The sequence below is a fragment of the Ptychodera flava genome, chromosome 5 (assembly GCF_041260155.1).
Source record: "Ptychodera flava strain L36383 chromosome 5, AS_Pfla_20210202, whole genome shotgun sequence".
In the NCBI taxonomy this organism is placed as follows: Eukaryota; Metazoa; Hemichordata; class Enteropneusta; family Ptychoderidae; genus Ptychodera; species Ptychodera flava.
Window position 1 is genome coordinate 26,144,402 of NC_091932.1, and position 13,761 is coordinate 26,158,162.

A 13,761-nucleotide genomic window follows, 5' to 3' on the forward strand; every position below is an offset into this window, starting at 1 on the left:
GTGTAGAGACAGTGGTAAAGAGGCCAAAACATGGGGCCAAAGTAAAATGAAAAAACTCAGAGGCTAGGTCCCACCAGGATAATATTAAAGGACAAAACTGAATCGTTGTGTTTTCAGTGATTTTCTGTACATTTCAGTTTTATTCTGAGAGAATGTTGAAATACTCAGAATATGTTGTGCAAACACTAACTGTGAATGTAATGGCCTATGTTATCATTGGGAAATATAGTATTTGAATTCAGTTACCAGTATCAGTGTTTCTTGTCTGAGATATTTCTGGTAAAAAGGGAAACAATTATCTTGCCTTGTCTGCATCTGTGCAAAAACGCCAGAGAACCGCGTTTACCTTCGGCCTAAAAAAAATAAAAAAATTTAAAAAAATTTCGATCGCCGCTCTTGGAACTTCGTCCAAAAATCCGATGACAAGATTTTTTTTTCCTCTCTCTTTACTGTGCCATAAATCTTGAGCCACTGTATTCTCACAAATAACAGTACTGTATCTGGGTTGCTCAAAATATGGTCCACAAGGGAATTGATATGCCATGCAAGTGATCCCACAACATCAGCAAATGGAGTGGAATCACGGAGCTCATGTAAAAAGGTTGTGAGGCAAAAATCACTTGGCAGATCTTCAAGGCAGTTTCCCTTCTTCTCCATATTAACATACACTTCTCTCAGGTCAACAAAGTCTTCATTATCAGCCTCTCTTGCATACATGTCTTCAACAAATCCATCATCATCATCATGAGAATGGTACCCAACCCCTTCATCCATTATTTTTGTTACCACATCATTCTGCACCTCTTCTGTACAACATGCTAGATGTACATCAACATCATAGCTTGGAAGTGACGAATAAAATGTAGCTACGCTTTCATTAACAGGAAGCATTCTGGCTTGACTAAAACCAATCAATTGTATTGTTTCTGTTGATTTTGCCCTTGATAGTGCAACATACAGTTGGCCAGGAACAAATTCACTCCCAGCATGCACAACAATACTTGGTAATGTCTGACCCTGTGACTTGTGAGATGTTATGGCCCAACATAATTTCAGGGGATGCTGAGAACGCCTACCGATTTCTTTGCCTGTATCATCTTTTACGGTCCATGTTTTACGTGGTATTGAACACTGGACATTCTTGTTCATAAACATGACCAGAGGATGTCCATTTGCATCTACTCCTCTAAATGTGCCGATGCATCCATTGTGTAACTCCTGTGATAGATTATAAAGTAGCATTACTGGAGCTCCTTCTTTCACAAACAATGTCTTTGGAGCAATACAGCCTTTCTCAATTTCCCGATGGTTTCCTTGATCAACAGATTGGAACACATGGTATTTACCAGGCATATTATCAAGCTCACACATGTTGTGACAATCAGCATCAATATTGTTGAAGTAGATGTGGGTTGAATTCTGATTTATGAGAGGCCGCCGTAATGTCATTAGAAAATTAAATGTATCTTCATCACATCTGCCAATTCTTATTGAATTTAGGGCATGGATTAAGTCTCTTTGACTGTCTTGCTGTCTGTAGATGGTGGTTAGAAGAATGGTATGTCTGAATGTAAGTTTCCATAGTGGGGATAAAAATGCATAGTCTCCTTGGTCGATAAAGTCTGGGACTGGTGGCAACTGGTGGAAATCTCCAACACCGATTATCTGCATGCCTCCAAATGGTAGACGATTTTCCCTGCTTCGTTGCGATATAATAGAGACTATGTTGAAGACTCGTGCACTTAACATGGACATCTCATCAAGAATGAGGATATCAACCTCCTTTAGTCTTATAGCTACATGCTCCTTTGTATTATTTACCACATCCCTAACAGGTTTATCCGCTAGTCCTATGCCAAAGAAGCTGTGAACAGTTTCTGCCTTAATGGGAAGATTATCATAGATGCTGCATGCTGTAGGGCACACTATCTTGACTTTTTTGTTTCTCCCAGGCATGTTCCACAAACAGTGAAATATCTTCTGCACGACATGACTCTTCCCACTCCCAGCTGGTCCAGTAATAAATACATTATGTCCCAGTTGTGCAAGATGTAGCGATCTCTGTTGCTCACATGATAAACTGTCTCAAAAAATGTGATATAAAGGTGCATTTAAAAGTACAGAAGATTTGTCAATTATCTCATATTTTTTTCCAGAATCTATATTCTTTTCACAGACTCAATGACTTATAACTATAAAAAGTAACTAAAAACAGGATTTCTTTGCAAGAAGATTTCAACGTTTCTTTATGGGTAATGTCAAAATCTGTTTAATTTTAAAAGGTTTAGAGATTAGATTAGATGAAAAAAGTAATTTTGACACAAAAGAAAATTATGGGCTTCATCTAAAGATCAGTCATTGTACTGATTACTGTGCTTGTTGGCCATACCGAAATGTAAATTTTCCAATAACACATTATTTTTTGAAAATTGTCTACAAAATTCTATGGGAAGGCAAATGTAGTATTAGTGTAGTGTTCATAAATCCTTGAGTTATAATTTTGTTTGAATTTTTAAATTATTTGACTATTTCAAAATCTTAATACAAAGATATCCTAGAATTCAGACAATTGACATTTCTGTACTGCCTTAGCTTTACACTACGTCATTGTAAACTACAACGGAACAATTAGAAACACCATGCAGCTTGAACAAATGATGAACTTGAAAGTTACTTTACTAACCTTGAAACGCAGACATGCAAAAAATTACAATCACCATCTGTACTGATAAAATACTTAACACTTTCCAACTGAAATTTAGAGAAATTGCAGGGCTCAAAGTTAACTTTTTCAGTTGGTATCATTTTGCACCTAATAAGTAAAAAATCTTAGGAGAAAATTTTGAAAATGGGGGCATTTTAAACAAGTTATAAATGAATTATCTCAAACCACGTATACAATTTCTAGTTAAGTTGAATAAATGTTATTTAAATCTTTTTACATGAGTTTGATGAAGCTCGGCACCACTATCAGTTGACCAATGAGTCTGTCATTTATTGACACCTGGAAGTAAACGTGACTTCTGAAAGCAGACAGTTTGGCAATATCTTGTCATATTATGCCAAAAAGAAAAATTTGTGAATTTGTCTTGCAACAAGTTGCAAAATGCAAGTGACCGAAATTATTTAGGGGCAACTGCATATTTGGTTGCCTATGCAACTAAAATGGTGCAACTTTGAGCCCTGAATTGTGTAAAAGAGTGAGGAATCATAATTCATAAAACTGCATGCAGCATCATGCTAAACTCTAGAGACAGACCCAAGTATAATATTCACAGTGGCCTGTGTCTCTTTTTTGACAAAAATTAAATTAAGTTTATACACATGGAGATAACTCCTGTGAAAAACATTTTACAACAATAACTTCTTTACAGCTATTTAACTTTTAATTGTAAAGAACTATTTTGAACAAGAATGAATGGGAATGGGAAGTAGTCAAAAGATTAAATGACCAACATGAATAACTTTTCAATCAACTTATGTAAAACAATACATATTCAGGATTGCCAATCTTTGTGACTAACTGCCCCACTGCCAATCAATATCATCATCAGACATACCTCATCCTTGACTGTTCAGATCTAAAGCAAATAAAACCTTACAACAAAACAAGCACACAAACACACCAAAATGAGATAGTTAAGCATACCAGCTGCCCTGCTACTGTCCAAACCTGATTTATGATTTGAACTTGTCAAGATTATTTGTGCCAATAAGGTTTTAACATGACAGTGCAATGATCCTCTTCCCCCACCCCCAAGTTGTACTTTTTGTGTGGTTTGTCTATGGGGCATGGCAAAAAGCTTCATAATGAAATTTTCAAACAAAATGCCACAGTTATTGCTTGTGACTGTGCACAGTTTCTTGTGGGTTTCACATCTGCCCATAGACATGTGTACATTCATGTAATAACTCTCAAGTTAGGAAACCAAATGGCTGTGCTGACTGTGACATGTCATCTTCCGTGTTGGATTTCATTGTGAAAATAAGACTTGTACCACCACTTAACTAGTGGTCTGAGATTGCATTGATTTTTTCAGCGTTTTTGTTGCTGTTGTTGGTTATTTTTAACTGTTTCTTGGACCGGGTAATTTGCTTGCCTTGTATGATGAAGACTAATGGAACTGATTTGACCTCATATTATCAAATAACCACCGCTCATTCTCAAAAGTCATACCTGATACTTCATTTTCTTAAAAAATTTTTCATTTTGTGTGTGATTTTCGGCAGAGTTTGAAAGATACAGAGGCAAACTTAGGATGAGCGACATTCCAGTCACCACTTCGCACTGAACGTTGGGAAAGCAGCACCATAGTCCACAAAGTCGCGGTGCCTGGATTGATAAATGTACTTACAATCCATAGACAAGTGTAGATTATTGTATTACCACATGTCTCTGTTTTTGTCGATGTGTCTTTCGAACTCTGCCAAAAATCACACTAACTAAACATTTTTGAAGCAGACGAAGTATCGGGCATAATTTTGAGAATGAAAGGGAACAATCGACGGTTACGTGATCAATAAACTTGCTCATTTTCACAGTGAAATCGAACACGGAAGATGACATGTCATAGTCAGCACAGCGATTTGGTTTCAGAACTTCAGGGTTATTATCCGTATCTACACACGTCTATTGGGGGACGTGGACCCCACAAGCGACCGTGGGGCTGTGTAAGAAGTGCTCCAAGACTTCATAGTTGCTGAAACTGGCCTCTGGAGTGAACAAACATGTTGTGGAAGTTTCGCAAAACGATCAAAAACACGACATGGCAAAACACGCTAATAAAACAAAAACGCCGTAAAGAGTGGTGGAATCTTGCTCTTATCAAATGATACACGTTTCATTCGTACCCAATACACTATGTCTACTTCATATACTTACTGTGTATTCTCCTGATCCTGATATTTTGATCAAGTTAAAACTGTCAGCCTTCGGTAAACAGTAGCACGCTCGATATTCGCGGTAAAGCTTCCAGAGAGATGCTGTTGAACTGTGACATTCTGGCTTGTACTCGTACATCCCACCCACTGCTTGGCGGTGAGTGCGATGCGCACAGATTCATAGTTGAAGTACGCTAGTTGGCCGTTATCGTTATAAAACATATTCAGATACCACTGCATGTAAAATATTCGTGAATCGATTAGTAAAAGGGAAAAAGAACATGGCAGAATACGCCAAAGTAAATTCATCCTGGTTCGAGCCTCAGGACTATGACGTCCCGAGTACGGGCCAAGGCAGAGCTAACAAGCTATCTGATTGGTCCAATTTGAATTTCACTGACGTACTAACCCGCCAAAGTGTGGCATTTAATTTTGCCCGTCTAAACCGTGCGGATCAAAGGAGAAAGATGCGAAATATCGCCGATTTTTGCCCTTTCCATCGAATTACAGGGTAGGTGTGGTAAGTAAAGGATATGTTGCCGCCACAAACCCAATATTTCAATTGTCTGGCATATTTTGGTGTGTTTTCCTGACTTGTAAATGCAGATGTTGGAATCCCACTTGCTTCCCTTGTCTGAATATATAGAGGGAGTGAATACGTCCAACCCTAACCCTAACCCTAACCTAACCCTAACCCTAACCCTAACCTAACCCTAACCCTAACCTAACCCTAACCCTAACCCTAACCTAACCCTTACCATCGGTAATTAATATAAACAAACAAACAAACAAACAAACAAACAAATAAATAAACTGCTCTTTATTGACAAACATTAACAAAACAGCTTTTCGCTGTTATTTTATTAAACATAACAAATAAACAAACACATACACACAAACAAACAAACACAAATAAACAAGGAGCAAGAGCCCCCTGTGCGCGGACCATAGCCGGGCCGAATCATTTCTTGCGCGTGCCACAAGAACGGTTGGCGTAACACGTAGCCAAACGGATTTTTGCATGTGAACGTGTACGCCAACGCCAACCACGGGCATTCGGTTGTTCTTAAATGATGGTGTATAAGCGTGTAAACATGATTTCGTATTTTAGTTTCCGTTTGCCGCTGGAGAACTTACATCGTGATTTAAAAAAAAAATAAAAGCCTAAAAAAAAAATGAGGTATTATTAATACAAAAGAAACAGTCGCATTCTGCTTGTTCACCTAACTCATGTAACTGATTATTCTTTCTCACGCCCGGTCTCTCTGCACCGCAGCATGCATGGCAGAGTTCTTACCAGCGCGTATTTACCGCAATCATGAAGCGCGTAGAATGACGACGGTACGTTGCTATGACTGCCGTGTACATGAGCGCGGTGACTGGAACGTGCACGCTCGCGACGACGACAGCTATGCACGCGAGCGTAGCTCTGAACTGTCGTGACTGCTGTCCCGGCCTCAGAGATGTATATATACACAAGGGTATGCTCATATGAACATGGAACCTGACGATGTGCGTTACAAAAAAGGGGGGACAGGGGGGACAGATACTATTACCCTCTAAAACGTCCGCAAAAGGTAAACAATTTTTTTATTTTTAAAATGTAACTCACTGACGATAGAAAGTAAAATACAGAATGAAAAAAAAATGTAACCCTTGACCTCCAAGGCTTGTTCACGTTCCGTTCGACCCAAACAGACTGAGTGAAAAGAAATGCACATTTGAAATAATCTTTCGGGTTCTATCGAAAGGCTTTCACTAAAACTGAAAAAAATTAAATGTTCTTCTTTGGAATATTATATTGGAAGGTTTTTACTACGAAGAGAAATAAAAAATATGTCCTTTCTTCTGCGCATGACGAAACCACAGAACGGCATTTGCTATATTAGCGTATTTTGCGACGTTCGAACATCCAAAGTCGCTACTGGATAACGGCAATTTGTAACGCACATAGTCAGGATTAGCGATGCATTTATTCTCGGTCATATTTCGAATATCTACTACATGTCTGTCATTTTCATAACTTGATGTGTGCTACGATGCCATTTCAAATTTCATACGTCGTTTTCGCGACGGAATTCGACTCGTTTCATCGGTAAATAATATCGTCCAGAAATGATTTGCATACCCTTGTGTATATATATCATTATGTGAAACGACACAGTGCAGGTCGCGCGCGTACCTATAGTACGCGTATATATGCGTGCGTCGTTCCGCCGCGACGTTTAGCATCGAAAGAATACGGTCGATGTGGTCGCTTGTGACGTTCCCGTAGACACGTCCGACCTTGATCTGGTTTTGTAGCTAAGTAGGCATTTCAATCTGAACGGCATTCTGTTATAAATTTCTTACACAGTTATCATCAAAGTTCGTATTTACATATAAGCAGCTTAGTTTATTCAGACTATCAATTCAGAACAACAGAGTGCCCGTGCGCCAACTTGGATTCTACACGTTCACGTCTAACGTGTAGCCAAACCTGTTTATTGGCTGTTAGGCCACGTACTGTCTTTCTATGCATTGCGTTGTGTAATAGAAAGGTAAACACTGATTTACATCAATGAACTCAGTCTTCAAAACGTGTTATGGGTCAACACACTCTGCATTGATATATATCAACTGGAATATGTAATCTCTTACTCCTAATAGTAAACAGGCAATTTTGACCGTAACATGCCTGAGGAAAATTGAAAACATACATTTACCAAATAATAAAGTAATGATGGACTCGCAAAATTATAAAGCCCCGGGTCGCTTGTTTTCCGAAGCACGCTGGCGGGCCGTGCTGAAGTAAACACCGTGTGTACTACATTACGGTCGCCTACCAGCCGGCCGGCGTGTATCATGATGTTTACTGCAGCATGGCCAGCCACCGTGTATCGGAAAACAAGCGACCGAGTAAGGTACCAAGTAATTCGCAACGCATAACATAACACACAAGAAGCAGACGATATGGGATAGATGAAATACGGAGAGAGTTGGCATGGATTTGTTAATGTTTTTCGCGGTATTTGCTTGCCACAGAAATTTATCTATCCACGAGTATGATTCATTGTTGTGTCCCTTTGTCGGCACATGTAGGATATACCTTGATTCTGTGCAGTGAGGCGCTCGTCCCATTAAACATGTCAATCATGGCAAGGTTTGAACAATAAAGCCATCCTCAAGTGTGACCATCTTTTGTTAGGTTTCAGGGTGAACATGACAAAATTTCTCTCCGGGAGGTTCGTTGTGGGGATGATTCACGTCAATTTGTTTCATGATATGATGCAATATGGCTCCATGGTGGCTATTTTGTTACATTTTTTCATGTCTTTAGCCATAACTCAGGCACGTCTTAGGCGATTTTATTCAAAGTTAGTACAAGGACATTGACCGATGTTAAGCATATGAACATTGATTTTTTTTTTGATACGATCCAGTACGGCTGCCATGTGGCATTTGTTACAATTTTTTCTTGTTCGGAGCCATAACTCAGGCACATCTCAACCGATTTATTCAAAGTTGGTACAACGACATTGACCTATGTCATACATATGCACGTAAATTGGCCGAATGGCGGTCATTTTGTTACAATTTTTTCATGTACGGAGCCATAACTCAGGCACATTGCAACCGATTTTATTCAAAGTTGATTGACATTGACCTATGTCATGCTCATGCACATTGATTTGTTTTATGATAAGATTTAATATGGCTGAGTGACGACCATTTTGTTACGACTTTTTCATGTCTGGAACCATAACTCAGACATGTTTCAACCGATTTTATTCAAAGTTGGTACAAGGAAATTGACTTGTGTTATACATATGTAACCCCATCCGTTGTTTCGTTTTATGTCCGTTGCTGTTGTCTAGCACTGCGTTGTGTATTTTAGTCGAAGCCCTCTAGGGTGTCACTTTCATACACTGACTGACTCGAAGACATGGTTAAACACTGCAACTGTAATGCCTCTTTTGCTATTCAGTCATCAGCTCCCTGTCCATGGCAGTGCCTACTCAAGGCAGCCATGTTAGCAAAGAGAGAATTACAATACTTATTTACACAAGTAGACAAAATATCTGTATCAAAATATCATTCTAACTTCAACCAAAAATTACAATATCTGTTCAAATACGCATATCACGGCAAACAGAATCATATTGTGGCACATTTAACAGTAACTGTACTGACGCTATCAAAATGTATTGCTTCCAAACTTGTCAAAACTGTTTACCTGTCAGAAATTCTGGGAAAGCAGAGGATATTACTTAGGTTACTGAGCATCAATGTGTTCAAGGCTTAAAGCTGAGAAAGTTCAAATAGCTGACGGCAGCAACGACAAACAACAGCTGGGCAGTAGCACTAACAATGCAACATGTGATTATCAATAGCAAATCAATCAACTCAAAATAAATGTTCAAAATTCACGAAATCCTGAACATCCTTCATAAATATTACAGTTGAGTCTTCTCTTGACACTAAATATCAATTCCATCTCAGTAATAGACTCGGATGTCACATATTACAAATGTTATATTCCATCTCAGTAATAGACTCGGATTTCACAGATTACAAATTTTATATTCCATCTCAGTAATAGACTCGGATGTAACAGATTACAAATTTTTATGAGCGATTGAAAACAGCGACAGAAAGTTACCAACTTACTCAAGGCAGCCATGTTAGCAAAGGGAACGATGTCACCTCTTTACCTCGCGAGGGCGCCTTACAATGACACAACAGTTAATGATATGCATCACAAGAGAATGCGTGTTGCTGATAAGTACAATGCAAAATAAACTATACATTATATTTTATCAAAATCTCCGTCACACATATGTACTTCGATTTGTTTCATGATATGATCCAATATGCCCACACGGTGGCCATTTTGTTATGGTTTTTTCATGTCGAGAGTCATAACTCTGGCAAGTCTCAACCGATTTTATTCAAAGTTGGTACATGGACATTGACTTATGTCATACATGTGCACGATGAATTTTTAGACAGTAAGATCAAATATAGCTGCTTGGCAGCCATTGTGTTACGATATGCATGTTTTTTTTTAATTGGTTTCACAATCCGATGCAATATGACTGCCTTATGGCATTTTGTTCTGATATTTTTCATATCCGGAGCCATAACTTTGATATGTATCAACCGATGTTTTTCAAAGTTGATACAAGGACATTGACCTATGTCATAAACATGCACGTCTAATGGTTTCACAGTCCAATGCAAAATGGGTGCTGGTGGCCATTTTCTTACGATTGTTTCATATACAGAGCCATATCTCAGACATATTTCCTCAAGTATCGTTCAAAGTTGGCACAAGGACATTGACCTATGTCATACATATGCACATCATTTGTTTCACGGCATGTAGCAGTATCATGTCAATTATTGAATTGTCGTAGTTAGGCTGATATGTCAAGAATTACTGCATCAAATTTCGTGAAACGTGGTACAAGATGTTAAGCTCACATTGCTTTAACAGTAAAAATGACATTTATCAGTGTCAAACTTTATGAAATATGGTAACGGTGATAATCTGTCAGTGTTAGGATAGGATGCAAAAATGTTTGGCAGCATCCTATCGATTTTTTACTAATTGACTCATTTAATGACCTTTTGTAATTAGGATGGCACCTACATTGCTTTTATGTTTTCACCACCATGGAACTAATTTTTGGCCATTTTCTCTCATCGGAAAGTTTCATTTTGTAAATAAAATGATGATTCCCCCACCAGTCAGGAAAAACGGACATAATTAACATGACTATATAACTCTTACTTTTGATAGATTTTTCAGTACGTTTTGTTTCGTGTATCAACTTCAGTATTAGTTTCTTATTCTACTATCAAAAGCTTGCTAGAATTGCAAATATTCTTTCTGTTAGATACTCTGCATAGGTGTCAAGACTGGAATCATTGGTATTGATGACAACTAAATTGTGGTCTGGACTTGAATTCAATTTTAAATATAACAATAGTGACAGTGCACTTATGCTGATAAGCTAAATACTTGACATTCCATCACACTTCAGGGAGAATAACAAGAAAATATTAAAGCTGCAAGCAGCGTTGGCGGGGCCCAAGCGATTAACATGGTTTCCAGTTCGTGCAGTGATTTTATTATGTGCAAAATTACAGCTGGAAAACAGTCAAGTCTATGTAAAGAAGAATTTTGAACATCATCTCATATTTATTGTCTGTTTCAATCGTAATCGTATGTTTTATGCAAAATACAATATGGCGGCAAAACCACGTGACCGATCAAATTGCCTTTCACAAACTTGAAAAACTCTCACTAAGAATGACAAAAGTGGAATTTCATTGCCATCAGTGTTGTGGTTCTGGAGAATAAGATGTTAGAGATAAATTGCGATTTTTGCAAAATCAAATGTGATTCTGAAACTGAGCACGGTGAGCTACCAAAAATGTCTTTCAAAAGTACAAGACATATATGAATTAGATGCTGCTCAAAATTGACGATACTGGAAGGCTGAAATATTCCATCAAATTAATGTATTCATCTCTGAAATTTTGAGTGTAATAATTGCAAATTTAGTCATATATTTTTTCATTTCATCTTTAGTGTTCAAAGTTTTACTTTTGTATAATTTTATGACAAGAATGTGAAAATTTAGAAAATCAAGCATGGTGGCTCCATCTTTTGTTTGTAATAATTTATTATTCTCATATGCCAGAATCAAAAATTTTCATGTGTTCTTCCTTGTATTGCTTTCTGGCCTGATCTTGTTGAGGGACTGTTCAGTTTTACGGCCGGGTGGGGGGGGGGGGCCAAATCCAGGGGGGGGGTCATCATAATTTTGGAATCCGCAAAGGGGGGGGTCATCACTTTTTCACTGGTAGAGAAAGGGGGGTCACCACATTTTCAAAAACATAATACCTACAATAAAGTTCACTTTATGCCATGGCCATGATCGACCCTCTTTACCGGCGGGCCGTCTTCGGCGGCCCACTACAATAAATATACTTTATGTATTACCCATGACCCTCTTAACGGGCAGACGCCTTTGGCAGCCCACTCCAATTAGGTTTACTTCGTGCAATGGCCATGATCGACCCTCTTTACCGGCGGGCCGCCTTCGGCGGCCCACTACAATAAATTGACTTTATTTTAATACCCCATGACCATCTTAACGACCGGACGCCTTCAGCGGCCCTGTTCAGTAAAGTTTACTTCATGCAATGGCCATGATCGACCCTCTTCTTACCAGCGGGCGACCTTTGGTTGCCCACTAGAATAAAGTTGACTTTGCGTAATGGTCCATGACCCTCTTAACTGGAGGGCTGCCTTTGGCGAACCACTCTAATAAAGTTTACTTTATACAATGTCCATGGACATAAGTTGTCTATGGAAATGAAGTTAAAAATTTTCTTACAGTCGTCCTAATTAAAAGACGTTTGCATGGATGTGGGTGAGAAGTTTGTGCACTGGCATCTCTGCTACACGAATAAAGTGCGCCGTGTACCGGAGTTCAAATCCAAACCGTGCAGGTAAATTTGACATATGGGTTTTGGTTATTTTTCAGCGGGGGGGGGGGGGTGGGTCATCAAATTTTTGCGTTTGACAAAGGGGGGGTCATCATTTTTTTCGCAAAAATGCAGGGGGGTCTATATTTTTTGAACACCGGCGACAAGATTTTGCCGCCCCCCCAGGCCGTAAAAACTGAACGGTCCCTTAGTTTTGAGCGTCTTTTTCACTGTTTTGAGCGTCTTTTGACACACACTATTCTTCACTACCATGTACATCAGAGTCAGAGCTCTCTCTGTCACTGCTCACGTATGCAGTAACAGTGACACTACTGTACCAGTAACAGGGCAGTATCTGATAGTGACAGTTGCCCATAGGCAGTAGCGGTATTATCTTTGATAATTTTGACAATATTTATGTTCAGTTTATTCAACTGCGTTCGTGTTCTACTCTCTACAGCATGTTGAACTGTCCAGTATTCAGCTTGCTAGCACAGCCAGTGTATGTGTACCATGCATCAATGCTGACAACTGACTGTCAGTCTGGACTCTAATTAAACTATCACCTAATACATATTTATATATACTGGCTTTGTCGAGAAACTGAACATTGTGTGTTTGAGCATGCTGTAGGGAGACAGTAAGAAACTGTAGTTGATATATTGGATAGAAATATTGCAAAAATCATCAACGGTTGGAGCTTGTGCCCTGTTACTAGGCTCAAGTCTGATTTTTTTACGACATATCACACATGTTTAGTTTTTGTCGAGATAAAAGTCATGGAATGTGACAAAATGGTTGTAGATTCTGTTAAATTATTACTAACATTACAACATTTGAATGACATAAAAATGGTATTCATTGTTCATTAAATTACCTACAAAAACTTGGAATCGGAAAATGTAAAACATAAAAGGAAACCAAAACATTTTCAAGTGCCCCCTACAGGTGGGGCAATATTTCAAGTTCCCTCTCTACTACCCTCAAAATTTTCGAATCACCGTTCCTGAATTTCTCCAGCCCCCCTAACCGTTTTTTTGTGAACGCAGCCTTGGTAATAAACCTGCAATCGCTATCAGTGCTGTACTGTACATGTCGCGCTTTAACAGCACGAAACCTGCTTCAGCACACCAGTTTTTCAAACGAATTAGATATCCATTTTCATACCAGTTCAAAAGTAAAATACTCATAGACTTGAGATATTTGTGCATGTTAGACTTTCGATACATTTGCTTTACGCTTGAATTTAGCATGGAGCTTTGGTAGCTCCATGAATTTTAGCAAGCGATGCTCGGACAGCGCGCACAACGAATCGATGACACTTGGGCCAGGGGTCATCACAAAAAAATCAGTGCGTATTCACGGCAAGCTTGAATCATGTCACGGGGTGTCGACCTA

General features: G+C 38.8%; 1 protein-coding gene across 1 annotated transcript; it reads right to left on the reverse strand.

Annotated features, from left to right (window-relative positions):
• Window positions 1-372: 372 nt before the first annotated feature.
• LOC139133607 (ATP-dependent DNA helicase pif1-like) lies at window positions 373-1,956 on the reverse strand. The gene has a single exon (XM_070700346.1). It carries the CDS (start codon window positions 1,954-1,956, stop codon window positions 373-375), a length of 1,584 nt encoding a protein of 527 aa, XP_070556447.1.
• Between the last annotated feature and the right edge of the window lie 11,805 nt (window positions 1,957-13,761).

Bases quoted from the DNA above. Each gene is read 5' to 3' on its own strand.
- LOC139133607 (XM_070700346.1), bottom strand. From the start codon at position 1,956: ATGCCTGGGAGAAACAAAAAAGTCAAGATAGTGTGCCCTACAGCATGC.